The sequence below is a fragment of the Mustela nivalis genome (genome assembly GCF_964662115.1).
Source record: "Mustela nivalis genome assembly, chromosome: 1".
NCBI lineage: Eukaryota > Metazoa > Chordata > Mammalia > Carnivora > Mustelidae > Mustela > Mustela nivalis.
Genome location: NC_139020.1, coordinates 33,811,084 through 33,836,160, shown reverse-complemented (window position 1 = coordinate 33,836,160; position 25,077 = coordinate 33,811,084). Strand labels below are relative to the sequence as shown.

General features: G+C 36.7%; 1 protein-coding gene across 1 annotated transcript in view; it reads left to right on the top strand.

Moving 5' to 3' along the window:
* GBE1 (1,4-alpha-glucan branching enzyme 1) overlaps nt 1–25,077 on the top strand; it is a 271,911-nt gene that overhangs the window by 218,613 nt on the left and 28,221 nt on the right. The window contains exons 13-14 of the mRNA XM_082691935.1: nt 20,850–21,034; nt 22,649–22,779. Of these exons, the coding sequence (XP_082548061.1) occupies nt 20,850–21,034; nt 22,649–22,779 (316 nt within the window). The remainder of the gene's footprint in view (nt 1–20,849; nt 21,035–22,648; nt 22,780–25,077) is intronic.

Here is a 25,077-nt window from a genome sequence, read left to right as displayed (position 1 = left end):
TATATACATCATACTTGGTTATGTATAGGTCATGAGTTAAAGTTTCTTGTTATACCTAGTAACAAACTAATAATGTGGTTAAGTAAATTTATTTTGATGTTGTCATACTGAGTTATTTTTGTGGTCTCACCTTCCCACCACACTAGTCAGCCTTAATAACACCTTTCCACAAACAAAACATCCAGCTATCTTGGATTATCATTCCAATAAATTTTCTACAGTTTAATGAAAAATATTAAATTACATGGTTAAAAATTCACCCCATATCTTATATTTTCTTTTCTTTCCCTCTTCTTTATTATAATGTGAAAGTGCTGTGCACTTAAAAATATCTTTTTAAAATATTTAATTTATGTATTTGACAGAGAGAGAGATCACAAGTAGGCAGAGAGGCAGGCAGAGGGGGTGGGGAAGCAGGCTCCCTGCTGAGCAGGGCTCGATCCCAGGACCCTGAGATCATGACCTGACCCTGATCTCAGGGTCCTGGGATCGAGTCCCGCATCAGGCTCTCTGCTCAGCAGGGAGCCTGCTTCCCCCTCTCTCTCTCTGCCTGCTTCTCTATCTACTTGTGATTTCTCTGTGTCAAATAAATAAATAAAATCTTTAAAAAAAATATTTTTTTAGGGATCAGCTTATTTTATCCCTAACTTTAGACTTTAAAGTAATAGTGTGGCATGAGAACTTAATTATTGTATGTTGAGCAAAGAAACATTTATAACCCTGGTACAGTTTTAAAAATCCATTTATTGGCTTTTTGAAAGACATTTTATTAATTAAAGCAAGAGTCTTCTGAAAGCTGTGTGAACTATAGTAATATCTCTCTATCTTTTAAGTAGGAGACTTAAATTTTGTGTATATATGGGTTCTCCTATAAATGAGACCAAATAAATATTAGCAGAATAAATAATAGTCGAACCAATTCTTTTGCTTACGAAGTTGGAAAGCTACTACTCTATTTGTTAGTCAATTTCAGTATTTTTGGAGCCAGACAACAGCTCTTTCCGACAGCTCTTAAAGAGGTCTTGATGGAAATCAAATGGACGAGGTAGGATCCCTTTATATGTTCTTTGAAGATGTGTAATCAAACAATTCTTTGACTACCCGACGCAGACAGCGTGTGCCTTCTATACAAGGAGAATATGTGTACCCTTTTCCAGCAGCTTACCTAGCTTCCTGGTTTCATAAACAGACCTTTTTCATGCATTCTCGATGGGGTTGATATCACTGAAGGGGGTGGAAAAGGAAGAACAAAAAGTAATAATAATCTTAGATATTATGATTGTTTTTGTCCTCCAGAGCATTGCAGCATATAAACACATATGCAGTAGGTCTGGAGTATTTAAATTTCATGAGGTGGAAGCAATTAGGGAAAAAATATCTAAAAAGGCTCCTGAGTGTGGTGTAGGTGGGGTGAGGGTTGGTGGGGAGGTGATGGGGCCACAATGACACGAAGGTTGAAAAGCAGGAAACACTGTGTTTTTTTCATTGTCCCTTCTGGGCCTCCTACTCAAGCACTGCCCTTTAGGTTCTGTTTCTTAAAATAGTATCTCAAAGAAAATCATTTCTGTTTTCTGGCTTGATGTGTAGATTCTAGTTTTGGAATAGGCAGGTAAGCTTTTAATCCTGGCTCAGCCATTCCCATGGACCTAAATGTTCTACTGTGTAAAATAAAACAAAGACTTTGACCTCTTGTTTTTCCCAATAGGTATTGATGAGTTCTTATTCCCTTGGAAAATATTTCTCAAGTAGCTAAAAATGAACAGGTTTCAGTTTAAAAATCAGTTTTCAATGTTTTTGAAAGTTGGGGGGAAGTGACTTTTGTGACTGCCAGCTTACTTCCAACTTAAATCTTTTATTCTTCTTGGCTTTTTTCTCCTTCCCTTGCCAGTATATGCTGCCCCTGACTGAACAAGGACAGGAGTTGCCTGAGCAAATATAACATCAAAGGCCAAGACAGTTTAAGATAAAGAGGAAATTCTTAAATTCTAATTTTCCTTCTTGGAGACACCCATCCTTTTTTTAGTAAAAGACAAAGATAGGCATTCCTATTTAATCAGTTGACTTCAAGGTCACGTGTTTAAATTGGCAACAGTTCTAGTATCTCTATATTGTTATGTGTATATTGTGAAAATGATTTACTTTCTTAGAGAAGAAAATACTCTCATCATTATACACATTAGCATTTAACATTGAAATCCATTTGTATAAAAAGTTTTGTTTCCTACTATCATTTTCTACCTACGTAAGCTTGGATATACAAAATACTTGTTTTCCTGTGAGTCAGTGATATTTTCATAAGTGATACCCCATTTTGTCTTGGAAAGGTTTAACTATAAAAGGCAAGTGTAATTATTATGACTTACTCGTAGAAAAAAATCTTTTTGCATTTTAAAAATTAGCAGCAAATTTGCTCTTTTCTGACCCTTAGCACAAGATATTTTATACCAAGCAGCATTTCCTCCACAAATTGGGATATACATTAGTGACACCTGAGTTGCTTTTGTTTTTAAATTGCAGTTAAACAGTGAATGTTTCCATTTACAGTGTGGCTAAACACGCAGTAACAACAGTAAGCATTGGACTGGACATTGTTCTTTTTACCGTGACTTTGATACACATTTGTTTTAATTATTTTTTATTATGTTCAGTTAGCCACTGTATAGTAGTACATCATTAGTTTTTGATGTAGTGCTCAATGATTCATTAGTTGCCTATAACACCCAGTGCTCATCATAGCACGTGCCCTCCTCAATACCCATCACCCTGTTACTGCCTCCCCTCCCCTCCCTCCTCTCCAAAACCCCCAGATTGTTTCTCAGGATCCATAGTCTCTCATGGTTCATCTCCCTCTCTGACTTCTCCCCCTTTGGATTTCCCTCCCTTCCCCTGCAGTCCTCCATGCTAGTGCTTATGTTCCACATATGAGTGAAACCATATGATAATGGTCTTTCTCTGCTGGACTTAACTTCACTTAGCATAATCCCCTCCAGCTCCTTCCATGTCGATGCAAATGGAGGGTATTTTAATTTTTTTAATAATTACAATAACTAAGAAATGAATCTGAGAAAATATCAGAAAATTTTAAAACACAGCTTTAAAATGCACATTTTACAAATGGAGAAATAGGTCACTAACATGAGAAGCTAATATCTCACCTGTTTTCCCTCTAATTCATTATGTAGTTAGGTGTGCTAACTGCTTTCTCATATTCAACAGTCAGACCCTTGCAGGTATCCTGCTGCCTTTTCAATGACGGGGAAACTCTGGTTTCCAAGGTTGTCATTGGCTTGCAGGTCTCTGCACCCACTCCCTGTACTCTCTCCTTCACCTGCTTCGGTTGACTTCCCTTATTTTCTTTCCCTGCCTTTTCTGCTCTACCAATGTGCCTCCCCTGTCTCTTGCCACACACCCCTTCTCATCTTGTTTCTCTTGCTACATTGGCCCTATTCTTTATTTCTCAGAAAGTTCATCTACTTTGAGGCTTTGGACATCTCTTTAAGTAGATAATTCTAAAATTATCTACTTAAAGCATTTCAAGATCCAACGTTTTGCTCTAAACTACAAACATACATTTTGAAGCTACCTCCCTGAGATCTCTGTGTGGTGTTTTGCGGCTCTTCAAAGTCACAAAATCCAAAACTGAAACCATCCTCCCTACAAATTATGAAGCCTTTCTAAAATTATTATTACTATTAGTATACCGTTTTTTTCCAGTAGCTGGTGGTTGAGCTCTAAGACCCATTTCAGTTGTTCCTTCCTTTTCCTTGTGCTTAACATTCAACCAGTAGCCAATGACCGTATCTTTATTATTCATGTCCTTTTCCCTTTATGCATTCCCCCATGATTTGCTATGTATATTGCATTTGTTTAGACTTGTAAAGTTTTAAATAATTTTCACATACATGATTTCACATAGTGAAACCTGCAAAGTCAGTATCCTTTATATAATGTTCATTTTGAGGCCATATAACATAATGGTTAAGAGTTCAGGTTTGGGGAGCATCTAGGTGGCTCAGTCAGTTTAGTATCTGCCCTCCGCTCACATCATGATCCCACAGTCCTGTTATCAAGCCCCGTGTGGGGCTCCCTGCTCAGTGAGGAGTCTCCTTCTCCCTCCTCTTCTACCCCTCCTTCTCGCTCATGCTCTCTCTCTCTGAAATAAATAAAGTCTTTAAAAAAAAAAAAAAAAAGAGTTCAGGTTTGGAGACAGTCTGACGAGATTCCGATCTTAGCTACTCTACTTCCTGGTTGTGCCATCTTTGGCCCATTACTTAACATTTCTGTATCTCATTCATCATCTCAAAAATAGGGATTATAATGAGACCTATTTTACTGGGCACTTGTAAGAATTAAAATATTTAATGATGTTAAGAGCTTGCAGTGCTGTCTCACATATGACAAGTGTGTAATAAACCCAAGTTCTAACTATATTACAAGTAAGGGAAAGTTACAAGGCTTGAGGTTTTATATTGTAAGTAGAAACTGCCTCCTAAAATTCATATCTTTTATATCCATATCTCATGCTTCCCCTTCTCAATGACACATAATTTTGTCTATTTCCTAAAGAGAATTTCTTTATTTATTGGATGGCCTAATTTATAGAAAGAAACTTATTTGAAAGGATAAAACTGAGCAATAGAATGTATAGTTCTGTAAGCCAGTTAGTAGAGTTTACCTTCTTAGTTATGTTACCACTCTGTGCTCCCACTATTCCTGTAAACTTTTTGTAATGGATCCCAGGAATAGCATTAAAGCAAATATGTATATATTCCTAGATGGTTGTTTAGAATATCTGCTAACTTATGAATATTTAAATATTCATGAGTCTTGACATCTGTCACTTGGAATGTTAAAAGTTTCTTTTTTCCCCCCAAATACCTGACACATTTAATGATTCTTTTTTTTTCCCCATTAAATGATTCTTTGTAAAGCTTCAAGAAGTTTGGAGAAAACTTTGACAGTTTGTGGAGGACCCAGATAATTATTGTGCCATAATTCTGAATGTTTATTTTAATCTTCTGTTTAGTATAATTAGAGTCTCTTGGATATTTCTTTCCCCTTTAGGCAAACTACAGCACTTATTTCTGAATAGCATTCTTTATGCTATATAAAATTTAATACAATATATTTGTTTCAAATTGAGTTTAATACGTTCTTTGAAAATAGCATATTTTATATTGTTTCTCTCCATGCTATACAAATACCTTCTAACTTAAAAATGGAGGTTAACTTAGATATCTGTCACACTGTTAGGCTTTTTGGTACAGTTATGTGAAATTCACCTAATTGTATATCTGTATCTACAAACATCTCACAAAACCGAAATACTGCCCTTCCTATGTAGTACCAAAACACCTTTCCCACACAAGGAAGAAGGAAAAGGAACAAAAAGTGAATATCTCTCCCCTTTGAATCAGCTCTTTTAAAACCATCTTCTCATAACAATTCTGCTGGTGTATCACTGGACAAAACTTAGACACAGAGCCCTAAATGGAAGCTAGAAAATGTGCCTTTTCTTGAAAGCAGTTTATCTAGCTTGAACAAAACAAAACAAAAAGAAAAGGGTTTCTTGGACTGAAGGAGGGATGTATTTCTGACATAGGAGGTGATATTTAAGCTGGTTGTTGAAGAATAGACATGATTTCTGGAGGCAAGAACAAGTATTACAAGCCGAGGACTAACTAGAAAGATGTATAGGCAGGAAACATCAGCCATGTTCATATTACTTGGGTCATCTTTTTGATTGAAGCAAGATCTGTATATTGGGAGATAAAGCTCAAAGGAGAGCAAAGAAAACTTTCCTTATCCAGGGACAAATAATAGTGATAAGTATTTCTACATGGAATAGCTTAATGAAGTTATTGGATATGACAAAAGTTAAACACAAAACTGATAACATTACTAATGGTATTGTTTTGTTTCTGTGTTCTTTTCTTTACCAAACTTGTTTCCCTCGTTTAGAATTTTAGCTTGTCTGCAAGCGCAGAGAATGATTTAGACCAATGGAAAACGTTCTGGTGTATATGGAAGGAGTGGTGGTGGTAGTTTACATTGTATCAAACCGCTCTGGGACATTTGTATATGATAATTTAAACATCATTACTTTTAAGACATTGAAATTGTTTACATGATTTTGAACCCTCTCTTTTAATAGCCTTCAAAGACAGTTGACAGGCTGATTCATAACCTTGTCATTATATTTTTTACAATTCAAAATCAGTGTTACCCAGAGCAAATGGGGACACCTGAAGCAAGTAGTGCAAATACTAAGAACTTTTCTTCTTATTGAGGGAAGAAGTTCACAGTGTTTCCTGCAAGCCGTCATGCTGCTTGGGAACTTTTTTCTCATTTATTTGGCACCGGTGGCCTGAGAGGAAGCAAGAGCTGACAGCAGGGAAGCAGAGGAGGCTAACTAGCTGTTGGCAGGAACTTGGAGCAATGGAAACATCTTCCAAAGGCAAACTGATACTGGTCCTTTGATTAAGTTATAAGCAGGTAGTTAAGTCTCTCTACAAGGGGGTTGGAATTGCTGACTACAGAAGAAAGGCTGTGGGAGATTGAAACCTTGGAAGGCTGTAGCAGACTGTGCCTTGAAAGAGCCTGAGGTTCTTAGGCTCATCTAGCCTGGAATGATATCAGGATTGAATTAAACTGATGTCACTTATTCCATACAGAGGACTTAAGTGAACAGTTTCTTTCCAGTCTTATTTCCTGTGGTTATATGCTTCCCCTTTCAGTGTCTCTGCTTAGCTCTCAATAATTCATTAGGGAGATTTGCTCATCTCTATTACTATGTATGTTTGATGTAGCCAAAAGGAACTAACCCTGACTTAGTGGTTGCATATCCTAGTTATAGACAAATTTTAGGGGAAAATGGCACAATTTGACTCAATTACTAAATTTGGGGGCCTAAACCAAAAGTTAGAAGAGCCACAAAATCACATGTGTATAATCAATTTTGTAGTCATCCAGTATATTACTTTTCACAATTCCTGTTTTCTTAACTTGTTTTCTACTGCCTAAAAAGGTGTTGGGTCTTTCAGCCCTGTTCACTTGCAAAACTTTCACTCTTTTTACAACAGTGTGCATTAACAAATCACTTTCTAAGGCATTTGTAATTTGCTTGAGATAAATATGAATTCAGTTAGGATTATATTAAATAATCTCATTTTTACCTTCACCATCTCTTCCTTCTTCTTCTCCCCTTTCTTCTCCCCCTTAAAGAACATTTTGAAATTGGAAATACATCTTCACACACCTTTTTATAGCTTTTTTATTATCTTCCCTAATGTCGGGAACATCTTCTGCTTCATGCAGTATCAAGATGGTTTCAGACCAAATGGCAGAGTCCACGACGGTTGCTGTGAATTTTCTTAAGGAAATAATATATTGTTTATAAGAAATTATTTTTGTCCCAAAATGACAGGTTTTCTTCATTTAGTTCTGTGTGTTTTGTTCATTTTCACTTGGTTTGATTATACTTTATTATTTGTTTTAAACCAGAACAGTGCCACAAAAATCCCATGTAGGTCAAAGTATAATTAGCAACATGAGCCATTTGAAATTCAGCCTCATTGCTGTGGCTTTCAGAGTAGGAAAACACTGTAGGGAGCCTCAGGGAGAGAGAACCTAAGTGATGTGTCTTCTCTCTTCTGATTTACACCCCTCCTTCCCCCCACGAGGGATGGGCTTCTCTGTATGTACCCCTTTCCACCCCTTAGCACTTCTGTCTGTAGTGTTTTGTTTTGTTTTGTTTTTTAAATTTGTGTTTATTTATTTGAGAGGGGAGAGAGAGAGAGAGAGAGAGAGAGGGAGACTGACACTGGGCTCAATCTCTGGACCCTGCGATCATGACCTGAGCCAAAGGCAGACGCTTAATTGACTGAGCCACCCTGGCGCCCCTCCTCTGTGTTTTCTATGGCCCTCATTTTGCGGTTAGTAAGGAAGCATTTGTTACACACTTTACTGGGGAAAGTAAGCTAGAACTTTCCCTAAGTAGTATATGGCCTCCTATAGGAAGGAGACATGATTTCCTTCATTTTCTTCTTTCAACACATGTTTCATTGGTCCTCAAATGTGTGCTCTATGCCTGTGCATAAATTAGGTAATAAGGATAGGAGATAAAAACATAGTGTGTCTATCCTTAATCTAATAAAGAGGCAAAAACAGCAAGCACAAAAATCACACTATGTAAGGATTGCTTTAATAAAGGGGGGGGGGGGATTACACCTGAGTATAAGTGGAAACACAAGCACCAAAGCTTTCCAGCAGGATTTTAAAAAGGCCTCATGGAGACCAAACAGCTGTAACATGGGATAATAACATCAAAATAGCAGAACATGCAAGGCACAAAGGGAGCACAGGCCCGTGATAAATATACTTTATTTGTATACTCGGTAGTGAAATTGGAAATATATCTTTACACACCTTTTTATAGCTTTTTTATTATCTTCCCTAATGTCGGTACATTTGTAACAGGTTTCCAGCTAATGTTGCTCAAATCAAATGCTGAGTTCTGGATACCGTAGAAAGAATACAGACAAACCTTAAGTTTGAATACTGACTTTGATGTCTTACACCTGCATCACCTTGGAAAGTCACATTAGCTTCCCGATCTGTTGTCTGAAAACAGGAATAATGTCCCCTCCCAAATTGAAAGGTTATTGTGATTATCATTTGAAATAACATAAAATTCTAGCTCTGAGTCCATGTACATAGAGGGCTCTCAAGAAATTACTGTTGCTTGGGACGCCTGGGTGGCTTAGTCAGTTAAGCCGCTGCCTTCCGCTCAGGTCATGACCCCGGAGTCCTGGGATCGAGTCCTGAGTTGGGCTCCTTGCTCAGCAGGGAGCCTGCTTCTCTCTCTGCCTCTGCCTGCTTGTGCGCTCTCTCTCTCTCTCTGACAAATAAATAAACTCTTCAAAAAAAAAAAAGAAATTACTGTTGCTTCTATTATTTTAATATAGTTTTATGATCTCATTTATTTAAAATGTTCTCCCATAGTCTTGATTTAAATAAAACATTATGAGATAGATCATTATATATCATTACCCTTCAATATAATAATGCTAATTCTATAGCATTTCAAGTAAAACTGGTTTATAAGTGTGTTCTCATTTATTCTACCACACATATGCAATATAAAGTTATTCTTACTTTGTACTTATGGACATTGATGGTTAAGAATGTTTTACAGTTGTTTTATTTTGACAACCTTCTTATCAAAACACTTGACCTACATATTTACTTCGTCTACTACCCTGTTCTTGATGACAGGAACTCACCACTTAAAGCAATTCTAATCATGTAGATAAGTGAAGGGATTGATGGGTTTGGCCATGGTCCAAACGTCGTTCAAGTTGGAAATGTTTTCTTTCCAAAGTGCCCAGAGCTCATTTGGCCTTTGCTTCAAGACTTTTTATGCATAATTTATCCAGGGGAAGACTGGGGAGAGCAGAACAGATGGAGGGGCTCAGCCAGCCTTGCTGCAGTGGCTCTAACCTTCAGTGCCATTGCTGGCCCCTTTCAGCTCTCAGGGATCAGGGACATGGACGGTAATACCAGGTGGGATAGGAGAGCAGGTGTACAGTATTTGACTCAAGCCACCATCCTCTTTATCTGGCGATGAAGGACTGGAATTTATCATGTATTTTATTCAAAATATTAGTTTGTAGATTTGCTGTAAAAATTTTAAGGAAACCTAATAGTATATTAGTTTTTTTTTTCCTTAATGTCTTAAGATACGGTACATATTATATACCATAAAACGCCTCAGAGTTCAAAATTTATGAATACAAAGCCTTATATAGTTAAGACAGACCATTCACTCCCAGGTATTTAGTTAAATACTACCTGTCAGAATATCCTAAAATAAACAAAGAGAAAAAGTAAAGCACTCCGTCCTCACAACAGTTTTCAGTTCTTTGGTTTTACCCCAGACGTGACTGTTGTTGCTCCCTTTCCATTCGCGAATGTTCTTATTACTCAGTGTAGTTATTATAGGACTTCAGGTTTAAGTTCAACTACTAGCTGCTATTACTGTTGACCATTGTTTCTTCTCGGAACCCGTCTTTCCCTGGGGTCTGTCTCCGGTCTCCCGCCCCCCAGGGTTTTCCTCATCTCTCTCTCGGGCCCTTCCTCCTCAGGCTTTTTTCCAGGCCTCCTCTGCCCCACCTCGCCACGTGAGTGTTCCTCGGGCTTTACCCATTATACTCTCTTTTCTGCATGCTCTTCCCAGGCAATTTCATCCAGTCCCTTGGCATCAGTTACCCTGGATGTTTCTAAAAGCCACGCACATGCTTAGTATGCAAGTTACTTTTCGTTTCTTAACACCACAGGTAATTTATAGAATTCCAAGATTGAGTTTCTAAGACCAACACCCTCTGTCCCCAACCCTGTACAGTGATGGAGTTCCAGGCCTGCCCTCTCTACCTCGGCCACCATCTCTGCACTTCACATTTTCTTCTTTTTGGTTGTTTGTTTTTTAAGATTTTATTTATTCATCTGGGGGGGTTGAGGGGAGAGCATGAGCTGGGAGAAGGAGCAGAGGAAGGGGAAGCAGCAGGCTCCCCACTGAGCACAGAGCCTGATAGGGGGCTGGATCCTAGGGCCCTAAGATCATGACCTGAGTCAAAGACGCACATTGAACTGACTGAGCCACCCAGGCACCCCCCCGTATTCTTTTGTGGGAGGAAGGCAGGAATGCGGGGAGATTTGCCAGTATTCTCTCTTTTCCTCTCCTACTACCCTTTGTTGTTTTTACTCTTATCCTTTGAATCTTTTTTTGAGCCCTCTCATCCATACCCTTTCCAAAGAAAATATGTATTTTTATACTTGTTTAATTCTGTCTCCTCTAAATCTCTTAATTAGATTATGAGATCTATGAGGACAGGGATCATGCTGACCTACATTAAGCATGTTATCTGATACACAGGATATACTTTAATACTTTTGAAATTATAATCTTGTGTTATAGTTGAGCATATGACCAATATAGCAAGTCCTGGGACTCAGGATATAATCACTGACTTGTACCTTTTAAAGGAGGAATGCTCATAAGAGGGGCTCCACAGGAAAACCCAGAGACCTCCAGACCAAACCGTTTGATTTCGGAAGTCTTGAGGATATTAAGAGGAACAGGCATTGACATTTGTTTGTTTTTAATGTTCTCTTTAGGACTGTACCATATACACCACATGTGTGTATTTCAAGTGTATATATAGATAAACTTGATATCAACAATGAGTTGCCAAAAGTCCCAGGGTTGGTTTGTGTGCCACCTTTATGTCATCTTCTGGATCTGATTCTTTTATTTTGTTTCTGTGCCTGGAAAGAGATGATTAGATCTTTAATAATTTGGGGCGCCTGGGTGGCTCAGTGGGTTAAGCCACTGCCTTCGGCTCAGGTCATGATCTCGGGGTCCTGGGATCAAGTCCCGCATGGGGCTCTCTGCTCAGCAGGGGGCCTGCTTCCCTTCCTCTCTCTCTGCCTGCCTCTCTGCCTGCTTGTGATCTCTCTCTGTCAAATAAATAAATAAAATATTTAAAAAAATATCTTTAATAATTTAATAATTATTACAATTTAATAATTGTAATAATACAACTTTAACAAATATTAAGGGATATCTGTTCTAGATATAGTACAGTAGAGCATACTATGGAGGAAAAAAAATATTAGGTGTGATCACTGCCCAGAACCACATTGATCACTATCAAAAATGGGCCAGGAGATAGCAGGTTTATTTTTCTAAAAGGGAATATCACAGTCCCTGATTTGGAAAAATATTTTATGTTGTGCCCCACCCTTTGGAGAGTTGAATATCCACTAAAGAGCTAGAAGAAAACTGAAAATAGATTCTTCCTCTTAAGAGTTACTTTTTAGTACAGTTGAAGAGGAGAATTAAAGTGTTTTACATTCTTAAGAGGACTATACCTTATTCTCATATATGCATAAACTCAGTATCAACAAAGAGTTACATAACATTCACAGCATGGAGGTTGTGATAGGCTTTAATTAATTCCTAGGTAAAATTAGTATGCATTACAGTTTAGAGAAACAAAACACACAAACCTGCTAATCAGAATGTTCAGCTAATAGAGCTGGGGCTTTTTTCATTAGTTGTATTGTCTCGAATTCCATCACTGGACCAGCTGGCTTCTTGTCAATTTATAGTTTGGACCTTTACATCAAACAGCAAAAAATTAATTACAGGAAAAGCAATCCCAATAGGAATTTTGTGCCGAGAGGTTTTACCCAATTAACCAGACATGAATGGTGCTGTTTACAGAGGAAATGGAAAGGAGAGAAGGAACTCGGTAGAATTTTCTGGAATCGTTAATTAACTATAGCAATGTTAGTTACTTGCTTCCCTGTTTTGGTTTTAAAGTTACTTATTATAATAATACATTATATGTTTATAAAATTTTTTTAAATTATAAAAATTTTTAAAAAATTACTTATTAGCCAGAGCTTTCTGTCTTATTTCTGGAAGCACCCAGTTCTGTTATTACAGTGAATGCAGTGAATCATGGCATGAACTATGAATTTTCTTACAAAATATCCCAGGTGACAGCTCAAAAAAATTACTGTCTTCCCATCATTTTGAAATAAGTAACATTCTATGTATTACATCAGTGATCATAATCATATTTTAACAAGCAGAAATATCATCCTTTGATGGTTAGTGCCAGGTTACTTGTAATGCATATTTTTAACTTGGAAATATTGTTCCCAGATGTCATAGTCTTTGCCTCCCTGTGCTAGAGTTAGTTTAAATGTGACTTTTCTAAGCTTCTTTTTTTTTTTTTTTTAAACTTTTTATTTTTTATAAACATATATTTTTATCCCCAGGGGTACATATCTGTTGAATAAACTAGCCCACGGTTTGAAAAATGCTTCCCTCCATTTAGGTTTTCACATTTTTTTTCCCTTTTTTATGTAGCTTAGAAACTCTTACCTGTGACCCATTCCTTTAGTTACTAACATTCTAATACAGTGAGTGATTCTTACCCTTTTTAAGACTCAGGCTCCCAGAGAATGTGAAGCAAAACTCCCTCATGCCTCAGAAAAACACACAGGTGAACGTGCATACAATGTTTTGCATGAAATATCAGGAAATCACCAGCAATGCATGAGCTCCAAGTTAGAAATGCCTGTTGCATTCTTTGAGGAAGACATACATATATTATGCGTGGATGTATACTCACATATACCTATAATTTAGAAATACATATACATATATTTATTTTGTTAAATTAAAATACTCATTTGTATTATGTGTTTCTTATTCTGGCAAGTTATCTGTACTAAAACAAATCAATTACCTTTTTGGCCATCACCTGAATAAATTTAGATTTCATATCCATCTTTATAGAACAGCCTTTAGTTATAAGCTTATTTGGGTGGCCATATTTCACTGTACTGTCTCAAGTGCTGCCACATTCCTAAGTAATTTGTGGACCATAGCTGAGAAGAACATTCTTAACTTGTTTTAATGATAGTATTTTTCTTCATTAGGTTTGTGAGCTGTGAGCTGATGTAAGATACTAACAGGCATTTTCCAGTTTTCTCTGTTCAGTCTGAGAATGGTTCACTATTATTCCAAGGTCACTTTGAAAATCTTTCTGTGATTTGCTTCCATTTATTTTATGCTTGTGTTTACAGTTTTGAACCAAATATGAAATTTAATGTTGCGTTTGTCTACATTAAACTTAATTTGCCCCTTGTCAGCTCATTTACAACAGAGATAACATTCAAAAGCCACCCTGTACAATGTTTTCTCTGCGATCACTAATGTAATTTTTCTATCTATTTCTTTGTTGTATGCAACTTCTGTTTCTTTCAGTTTAAACAAAGCCTCTCCAGGAAAAGATTTTCAGAACATCTAAATTAGTCTCTAATAGAGATTAATAAATGATTCTCTAATAGAATAGGGTCTTCATCATATCTTGAATTTTTTTTAAATAGCTCTTTTTTATAACTTAGAAATTCAATTGCATATTCCATAATATATAAATGTGCTTATTGGAATGTTTTTTAAAGTAGTGACTTTATACTTATCAACGATAAATGAGGTGAAAGTTAAAATACATTAAAAAATCCTAAATTGTATTATGACACCAAACATTTGTCCTGCTTTCATCTTTGTCTTTTATTTTTCCAAGTATTTGATTTGCTCTCATGTAATAATTATTTTTATTAATTGTTGCTAATTTTTAGATATGCTATCAAAAAGATAAATGTTTAAAATGGACTAGTCTTAGAATGCAATAAAATGAAACCTTTAAATGATGAAAAATGCTCTTAAAGTAGCATATTAAACATATGCATTAAGGAATATAATTTTGTGTGAGTGTTGAGCATTACTTCCAGTGAGAATTTGTTAACTTGTGCCTATGTCTTCAAATGATTAGTAATGTTCAAAACTTGGAAAATGCTTTCTCTGAGAATCATATCTGCTTACCTTCTCAGCAACTGCATATTCTCTTCTTAGGGAAATATTAGACAAAAAAAAATCCAGAGGTGGATTTGTAAGATTGCTCATGTTTTATTGCACTAAAATAGTAGAAGAAGCAAAAATGACTAACATGAGGAAAATGGTTAAATATAACTGCGTTGTATGCACATAAGGAAGTACCATCATGGAGAGATATATATACTTATTGACGTGGAAAATGCTTACATTAAAATTCAAAATGGCATATAACTCTGTTTTCTTTCAAAACAAGTTATAGGTAGGCAGGATAGATAGATGGGTAGATGGATATATATGTATCTAGAGATATAGGCATATAGTCATAGATATAGATATAAATGAAAATAAATAAAATATTTACCAAAAGAAAAACAGTGATGTCTTAGTCCACTTTGGCCACAATAACAAAATACCATGGATCCGGGAGCTTATAATAAACAAGAGAAATTTATTTCTTATGCTTTCTGGATTTGGGAAGTCTGAGGATAGGATTACAACATAGAAATTTTGGGGGAATATTAACAGTCATACCATAGCAAGTGGTTATTTTTTAAGATTTTAGATTCTGTGTGTGTGTGTGTGTGTTTGTGTGTGTGTGTGTTTAAAAAAACTAACGTGAGTGTGTTACTTACATAATAAAATAAAAGAAAATATACTAAAATAATAGTAACTAATATTTGTCACTTACTATGTGTCTTGTACTCTTCTAAATAATTTGCATATCTTAGCCTCATTGTAATGGTGCTACTCCTAAATCCTTATTTATGCTATAGATTATAAGGATATGAATTTTCATGCTAGAATGTTAGAAATAAATGCTAATATGATTTCACATTGTATCTGTTTTCAAATGGAATTCAAGAATCTTTAAGGCTATATCCATTGTGTGTGTCTGTGTGTTTCTGGAGAGCAGGATCTTAGCTTTTAATCAGATTATGAGATGGGTGCATACCATCCTTAGTAGTTTTGGTTAAACTCACCATTCTACTCTGATACTGATAAAAACTATACTTCCAAGGAGGAATATAAGAGAGAAATTAAACCATATAGTGAAGAATTTGTATTTTCACCTTCTTAGTCTACCTGAGACAGTTAGAAAGGATAGCAAGCAAAACAGAGGCTGTAACCTGAGGTCACATTTTCAAAAAGGGTGGGGAGAAATCAGGAGATGGAGAACCTCAACTGTCATTAGTGTTTCAGCCAAAGAAGAACTCTGGTTTTAGAAGGTTCCTAAAATGTTCGTTTTAGGTAGAATATAATCAGCTGTATACTATATATACACTCTAAGCATATATAGTATATGTGATAATAAATATACCATATAATATATATGCTACATATAATATATGTAAGTATATATACTATTAATATATATACACCATGAATAATCATGAGAACTTGTTCAGAGGTTTTGCAAGGTGAACATGTAGGAATAAGGAAGAAAGAGACTGGAGAGGGGATTCCTAACATGGCAATTTGATTTGCCCCATCCTTGTGGCAAAATTATTTTCACATCCAATTCTGCCTTTTAAAAATCTAAAATAGAAGATAACTCAAAGGTCATTCACACTGGGCTTAGGGAAATTGGTTTGTATTATTAAATATATGAATAAATGCATCCTTTTACAACTTCATACTTAAAGGAATAAGGTTGGACCATGAAAACTGAATCAAAAGGAGCCAACTGACTAGTTGCCTATTGAATTCGTCCTGCTTGCTTGTATGCCTACTAAAGAGTAGGGCTGGTCAGGTCCCCACTCTGATTTTAGCTTTATTATAGCTCTCATCTGTCGCCCTTTATGTAATTCTTTCCTGAACAACATCTGTAATAAGTGGACATGTGTAACATAAAAGCTTCTGTACATTGAAAGCCAATAGCTGACAGACCCTGTGCCCAGTGCCTCACTTAGCATGTTTGAATTTTTTTTAAGATTTTATTTATTAATTTGAGAGAGAATGAGTGAGAGAGAGCATGAGAGAGGAGAAGGTCAGAGGGAGAAGCAGACTCCCCAAGGAGCTGGGAGCCCGATGCAGGACTCAATCCTGGAAGTCCGGGATCATGACCTGAGCCGAAGGCAGTCGCTCAACCAACTGAGCCACCCAGGCGCCCAGCATGTTTGAATCTTAAAAGAACTTTTATGAAACATACTATCCTATTTTACAGACAAGCAAACTGAGCACTGGAGAAATTAAATTGCCTAAATTCACTCATAACTGGCTCACTCAGATAAAACCCGAGTCTCACTGTGTCCATGGGCATCATGTTACATACTGTCTTTTCCTTAGACATATTAGACATAGAAAGAACGTTCAAATCTCTACTCTGTTCTCCTTCAGAGAGTGGCCTTTGGTCATCCTGCTTTCATTCAGTATAGGGAGGTTGAAAAAAATGTAGATTACTGCCTGGGACTTCCCCCAAAGGTGATGAACATTTTTAACAAGCTCCCTTGGAATCTATATGTTTTCTCTGGAGCATTCCATAAATTGCAAAGCACTCCTCTAAAGCATTTCATTCCTATACCAAATTGGTGGTAAGATAGCAAGGTCTGAGTTTTTGGTTTGTGTGTTTGTGTGTGTGTGTGTTTGTAGCATTTGTCACTGACCATCCTTTTTGAAACTCTTCTTAGTCTTTGATACATTTTTTCTTGATGTCCCTCTTACTTTGCTAACCATTGTTCCATGGTCTTTTCTAATTAATCTTCTGCCTGCAGTTCCTCAGGATGCTGTCCATAAGCCTTTGTTCTTTTGTGGATGTAACTACTGTCTCTTACTGAGGCCTTAACAAATTACTCTTGGTCCTCACCCCCAGTTCTCTCCTAAATTTCAGTCCCTTATGTTTATCAGTGTTACTGTATATCCATGAGTGCCTGTGTATTCTTCAGGTCTTAAATTTAGTATGCCAGAAAACTCATTATCTCCCTCCCACACACTTCCTCTGTCACCATTGTTCACTAGTGTGGTTCGTGTGGCACTACTCAGTCACCTGAGCTTGAAACTTCAAAACTGCACTCAGAGTTTCCGTTTTTTACAACCTACATTCATCAGGCAGCATCAAATTCTGTTATTATCCGTTATTATCCTCCTCAGAAATGTCATTTGTTGTTTGTTTGTTTGTTTGCTTCATTTTGTTTGAGTATAGTTGACATGCTGTGTTACGTTAGTTTCAGGTGTTCAACATGGTGATTGACAAACGTATACATTATGCCCCACTCACCACAAGCTTGGCTACCGTCTGGTACTGTGCAACACTATTACAGTATCATTGACTTTGTTCCTTATGCTGTGCCTTTTATTCCTGTGATTTATTCGTTTTATAACTGGAAGCCTGTATCTCCCATTCCCTTCACCTATCTTGCTCATCCTGCCACAGCAACCATCAGCTTGTTCTCTGTATTTCTGATTCTGCTTTTTGTTGCTTATCTTTTTTTACATTCCACATATGAATGAAATCCTATCGTATGTGTCTTTCATTTGGCCTTGTTTCATTTAGCATAATACCCCCTAGGTCCATCCATGTTTTTGCAAATGGTACAACCTCGTCCTTTTTAATGGCTGTGTAATATATATATACAGACACACATGCGTATACACATACATACATACACCACATCAGTATGTTCATCCATCAGTAGACACTTAGGTTGCTTCCTTATCTTGGCTATTACAAATAATGCTGCAGTAAACATTGGGGTGCACATATCTTTTGGAATTAGTGTTTTTCTTTTCTTTGAATAAATACCAGTAGTGGAATTATTGGATCATATAGTAATTCTGCTTTTAATTTTTTGAGGAACCTCCATAGTGTTCTTCACAGTGGCTGTATCAATTTATATTCCCACCAGCAGTATAGAAGAAATGCCATTTGAATCATTCTTTTCCTCATTCTCACTGCATCTTACCTTATATACTTTGGATTCTGTGATAGCTGTTCTACTGTGTAGCTATCCCCAATACTCTGTGTCTTTTTTTCACACTGTAGAGGTAGTTTAATAATAAATGCATTTGAACTTCTCATCCCCCTACTTAGAAAATAACCTTTAGCTCCCTACTGCCTGCAATGTAATTACGCTCCTCATTTTATGAGGCCTATTCTAATCTAACCTCATCTTGTCTGTCCCTCCTCTTCCCCTCACCACTAACTGTGTTTTATGGCTAAACCAAAGTCCTAACTACATCTCACGTCCTCACTCCAATCCACCTGTACATGTCATTCCATCAGCTTGGAGTCTCTGTCCATGTAGGAGAGGTTGGTCATTCTTGGCAGTGTATTTCCATGGTATTTATTTCTGACAATATGATGGAGTCCTAACCATCAGCATACTAAAACCAGACTCTGCATTCAAAGATCCCAGTACTTAATAAATGTCTGTGACTCAGCTTCCTTTCTTATAAACTTGGGATAATAATAGTGCCTTCTCTAGTGTTGTTGAAGATGTTAATTCATGTGCAGTGCATGTGCCCAGCCTGTAATAAACAGACATGAAGCATATGCTGTCGCCTCTGCTATGGTAATCAGGATGACAGTGATCGAACAATCTCCCCCAGAAAGCTGAAGGGGTTGCTTGGTAATACCGTAGTCAACCCAGAGTTGACAGCCATCCCAGAACAACAGTATCATGCTTATAGAAAGCCTGGATTTAGCTGTAGGCTACTATACTTTAGCCAACTTAAGTCATTTCTAGTCTTTCTAAAGTTCTCCACTAGTTGAAATTTCACTGGTGCTTAGACATATGGTTTTCCTCAGGTAGGCAGTCCCTTTCTCCGTTCTCCCCTGCAATTCCAAAGGTGCCTGGGTTTGCCAGTTGAATGGATGTTAGAGTGGGCTGTGCCTTGGCTACAACATGACAGGCTCCAGATTTAAGCAGAGCTCCGAAGTATGGCAGTGGGAAATTGCCAGTGTCCCTTGAAGCATCCTAAAGTAACTGGAGGCCCAGAGAGTCAGAAATCTGGTTCCCTCTTCTGTCACATCACAGGTAAAATTGTAAGGATATTCTGTGGACAAATACCAGAATTTAGCAAAATGTTTGTAGATGCTTGATTCTTAGGGAGCTGCTGCAGACGTATTTGTTTGGATGCTATTTTTACTTTGATGGCTGTGGTCCCAAAAAGTTAAATGCAAATTCCAATGTTTCTTAGCAAAGTTTACTGTTTAAAGCAGTGCTACAATAAATCATTTTGAATTACATGCTAGTGTACTAGTTTTTATTTATTAAAATATTACTATATTAGTTTTTTGAATGTAGGACATTCCTGTTTTGGCTATAATACTTTCTGACACTAAGGAGAAGTTCATGACTTAGAAAATTATAACATCAAAGTGGCAAATGAAAGCTGTATTTAATTTTTAAGAGGAAAACAAGAAACTGTAAAGTAGAAATCCACCTTGGGGAAAACAATAGGAGCCAATCTAGTAGACAACCAATATCTAAATTTAATTTTGAGAATGAAAAATATTTATGTGTTACTATTTTATTTTGTTTTTCCAGTGTATGGAGTTTCTGGTTCTCATCATTACAATGCTAAACAATATTTAATTGATAAACATCAGTACAATGATAAACAATATTCCAGTATATGGAGTTTCTGGTTCTCATCATTACAATGATAAACAATATGGTTCCAAATCAGATGTCCTAGCTGAACCCATATATGTGCACATGCATGCAGACACGTTTGAAATTAAAGATGACGATTCTAATAGAAACATGAAGATCTGAGAAAGAAATAAGGAAAATGAATAAGAGTGATGACTTGGGTTTCTATGGCACCTGAAGTTTAAAACATACCTGCCTAATGTGTGGATGAGGTAGAAGGAACCTCATTAAAATCTTTGGATTTTAATCAAAAGAACTCAATTTTAATGGTTACTTTTGCACTTATTATCTGTGTGAGCTTGGGCAAAACTGTCCACAGCTTTGGATTTCTCCTCTGCAAGATGGATATAATGAAGAGGCCCACAGAGGATCAAAACACAATGTACATTCAAAGCCTTGGGTAATTGTAAAGCATTGTACAGATTACAGAAATGATGGAAAGAGAGATTTTGGAAATTAATCATAGATATTAGAGATTGTTTCAGAGATGACATAAGTATGGTAGAGGTAAGTGTTCTCAGTTTGTGGAAAAAGAGGCATATATCAAGGGCTGTATGGCTGAAATCCTGAGTCCAGATGTGGTCAGCCCTCTCTGTGCTACACTGTGCTGTTTTTGAACCATGGCTGTAAATCATTCACAGGACACAGCTGTGGTAAATTATAACCTAAACTGATTTTAAGGACTTTAAGACATATAATTATTGAGTCACCTTAGCAAGAAATGCTAATATTACTGGGTGAGGTTTATATTTGTTTTTTGTGTTTTTTTTTTTTTTAAACAGGTAATGAATTTGGGCATCCTGAATGGTTGGACTTCCCAAGGAAAGGAAATAATGAGAGTTATCATTATGCCAGAAGGCAGTTTCATTTAACTGACGATGACCTCCTTCGCTATAAGTTCCTAAATAACTTTGACAGGGATATGAATAAATTGGAAGAAAGATGTGGTTGGCTTTCAGCTCCACAGGTAAGCTCTTTATTCTAAATGTTATGTTTTAGTCTCCAATGTTGTACATGCTTGGAATGGCAATCGATTTAAATCCATATGCGGATCTTTTAAAAACCACTTTATTATTCAGTGTGTAGTGCCCTGGAACATACTTCGGGTTGTCAAAACATGTCACTGAAGTCTCTCCAATAGATAATGAAAATCTTAAACACAATGCCCTGCTTACTTTCCTGTTTAGTTTGTTGTTGGTTAAATTCAGTAATTTTTATTTCAATTGGTTAAAATAAATGACAAAAGCTCCGCATGGAGTCCATTTTGGAAATTGCTGTGGAAACATCTTAATTGTTTTGACTGTTTTCTTTATATAAATAATTTTGCTGTCATAAAGAGACTACTTTGACAACATGTAGATCTCTTTATTCCTTTTTTTTCTCCCTTCCTTTACTGGTCTCTAACTTGTCATCTCAATAGATGCCATTATACCTGCATGCTGTTTTGTATTTTTCATGAGTCTGACTCTCCTCTGGAATTAAAGTCTCAGTTTTCAATAAGTTTTAGAAAATGTAATTAACAGGTGCAAATTTTATACAGGCTTTTTCCCCTTGCAAAAATTAGCATATAGTATGTGTTACTTATAATCCATTTACTTTTTACTGGTACTATTTGAAATTACTGTTGATGTTTTTTGACTTTGGTGTCTATGACTTTTTTTTTTTTTTTTTGTAAAGATTGAACAAAGGTACTTATATATTCACCAAGATTGGCTACATGACATGAATGCCCTAATCACGTTTATTAGTAATGCAGTTTCCAGAAGAGAGAGCAAAATGATGCTCCTTTTCAGCAGGAACAATGTTGAATACGAAAAGGCATGCTGTTTACTCTAGAGCCTGTTCACATGGCTAAGTTCCTAAGAGTAGTGCTGCTGATACGCAGGGAAATCAGTCCTTTCAAAATGGGAGCTGCCAGAGGGTGGTGTTGAAAAAGCGAAGGCTTCTCACTGCCTACTATAAAACATGGTGTATAAAATGGGAGACTTGGTAAATATAATTTCTTTTCAGACTTTCTCTTTTATTAGAAAAAAAGATAAATTGTAAAGAACATTAGGTTGCCATTGAATCTGACAAAGGTGTGCAATAATGTAAAGTTTTTAAGGTAAATACAACTTCAGAAATCCCAGTACAATAACAATGTTACATTTTATTTTAAAATGTAATTTTATATACCTTACCTCATTAATCTGGGGACTAAAAGTCTTAAAAAAAATTCACTTGTAAATATCCAGTATACACACACACACACACACACACACACACACACACACACACACACTTTATAGGTGACATAAGGACTTAAAACCTAAGCCACAGTGCTGATCCTCTGTGCTTTATTTGAAGTTGTCAATAACTACTGAGATTTTTATACTCTTTAAGCCGTTTTTGTGACTTTTGTTAGTGCAGAGTTTGATGCATAGCAAAATTGCAAGACATTAAAAAAATACAATACATTTTCATTTGTTGGCTTAATGACTAAGAAGTCTATTAATAAAGACAAAACCAACTTTTTAATAAATAATTTGCTTCTATCAGCACCCACAACATAATAATGGAATATATGTGTTAATTCTTGCAGGCCTATGTGAGTGAAAAGCATGAAGCCAATAAGATCATTGCTTTTGAGAGAGCAGGTCTTCTTTTTATTTTCAACTTTCATCCAAGCAAGAGCTACACTGATTACCGAGTTGGAACAACACTGCCAGGAAAATATCCTTTTTGTTGCTGGTGAATGTATCTGTCTGCATTCAATTATTTATTACATCATAGAGAATAAGAAAGACTAATGCAGATCTTGGTGACAGTAGCTCTCAGTTACTCTTTTGAAAAATGAGGGACTTGAAAGAGTGATTGGCAAATCTTTGCTCTGCTTGGTTATCCTCAGCTCATTCTGGTTCTAAAATAATTCTGAACATTTTTACATGATATTTTGATCCAATATGCAATTCGGGAAATGATTATAGTTTTCCTTTATGAAATATTTTGTAAGTTACCTTTAAAAATGGTCTCTTTTCCCTTTATCCACTGAGAGAGCAGACAATAGCTATAAAGATAGCTTCCTTCCCTTTTCTCTATCTTGCCTGCAAATGCAGGACATAGCTCACTTCAGAAAGCTTAAATGGTAAGGAATCAGGGCTTTGGGAGTGTGAGCAAAAGAAATGATAGGGAGAATATTTTCGATATTCTGTATATTCATTTACTCATTCATTTATTTGTTTCACAGATATTTGCTGAGCACCTACTCACTGAACACCAGTGTGCCAGCCCTCTGCTTGGTGCTGTAAATACAGGAATTCTCCTGGCAGATGTAGTCACTGCCTTTGTGGAGCTTTTAAACTAGTGAAAAAGAAAAACATTAGTAATTGTAAGTTTCATCATTGTTGCAAAAGGAAAAGTACAGGGTATTTTAGGAAGATTATGACTTACCAGATCCATGAAAAAAAAAAAAAAAAAGAAATGACAGATTCAGGACCTAGCCACAACCTAACACAAATTTTTAAACAGACCACCGAAATAATGTTCTTCTCCCCCGAAGCCCTCACAGTGATCAGTATCTGCCACCCTGAACATTGCCCAATGCCAAGGGAAAGGCTGAGGCATCAGGGTATCTCTAGCTATAGTAAAGGAAACCTCCTGTTCAGCTCAATCAGATGGTAAAGAAGATGTATTTTGCCACACAATCAAAAGTCCTGAGGTAGGGTGACCCCAGGACCCGTGACAGTATCATCAAGTTTCCTGGTTCGTTCTGTCTTTCTGCTTTCAACCCTCCAGGTGCACCCACGCCCAAAGGATGGCACTGGTATCAAGACAACAGCCATGGATGGTTCCAAATGTAATACAAGAAAAGCCAAATAGACCTTTTTTCTCTTTTTAAGAATGAGGTCACTTTAGCAAATTTTCTTTCATCTTCTGTTGACCAGAATTCAGTCACACATCCCCAAAGAAATTTCTAGGAAGGAGGAGTGTATTGCCATGACTGGTTGAATCAAGGGAATTACTCTGGAGTTTCTAGGAAGTAGAAAGTGGACTCAGGAAGTGGACTCCTGGGGAAGTGGTTACCCGGACAGTCTCTCTAAGAGTAAAGAAGAAAGGGCCAGTGCTGTCCAGTGAAGTAGCCTGAGGCACCCACCAGTCCCCTGTGCTACTCAGTGAGTGTGGTGAGAGATGGTTCCCTCCTCTCTTCCTGCCCAGCAGATCACAGTTCCACATGCCACCGGGGCATTTAGGAGAGATGGCTGCAGCTGTGACTAATGGTCCCAGTGTGCCCCTGTTGTTGACAGGGAGAATGCTCCTTCAGTGTGATGGGATTGCCTGCACCAAAGAGCTGCACTGTTTGGGGAAGCAAATGTACTCACCATTTTTATAAAGAAATAGAAATAAATGCTAGATGTGTAGCAACTCATACATGACCCCTCCCAGCTCCAAACTGCTGAAGTAATGCCCCTAGACTCCCTCCTCACACACCTGAAAATGTAATCAACATGCAATCAATATATACTTTTTTTATAATCAAACCAAAATACATTTTTAGTACTTGGGGGCTACTGCAGTTCTTTGTTAAGCACTGTCCTTGACGCTAAGTTGGTAGGAGAGAAGAGATATATAAAACCAAACTAGGATGCAAGTCATAATGCAGTAAATGAGAAGGGGACAGGAATGTTCCATGGAAGAAAGGAGATCAGTAAAAGCAAGAAATAAAGAAAGAGAAATTGATGGATAGAGTGACTGACTTAAGGAAAAGACTCTAAGCCTGGACCTTGACAAGTGGATAAAATTATAGTAGAAAAATTGAGGAAGGCCATCTCAGCTATTGGAGAGTATAGAACATTCTTACATAATGAATAGGACAATGTATTAATTGGAGAATGATGACCCTAAAAAGGAATAAGAGATAAAGCTGAAAAGACAGATCAAGATCACATAATAGAGGATTTCAATGCTATATTAATTAGTTTAGACTTTTTTCCATAGTTCTTATATTGAGTCACTGAAGGTTTCTAAGTTAAG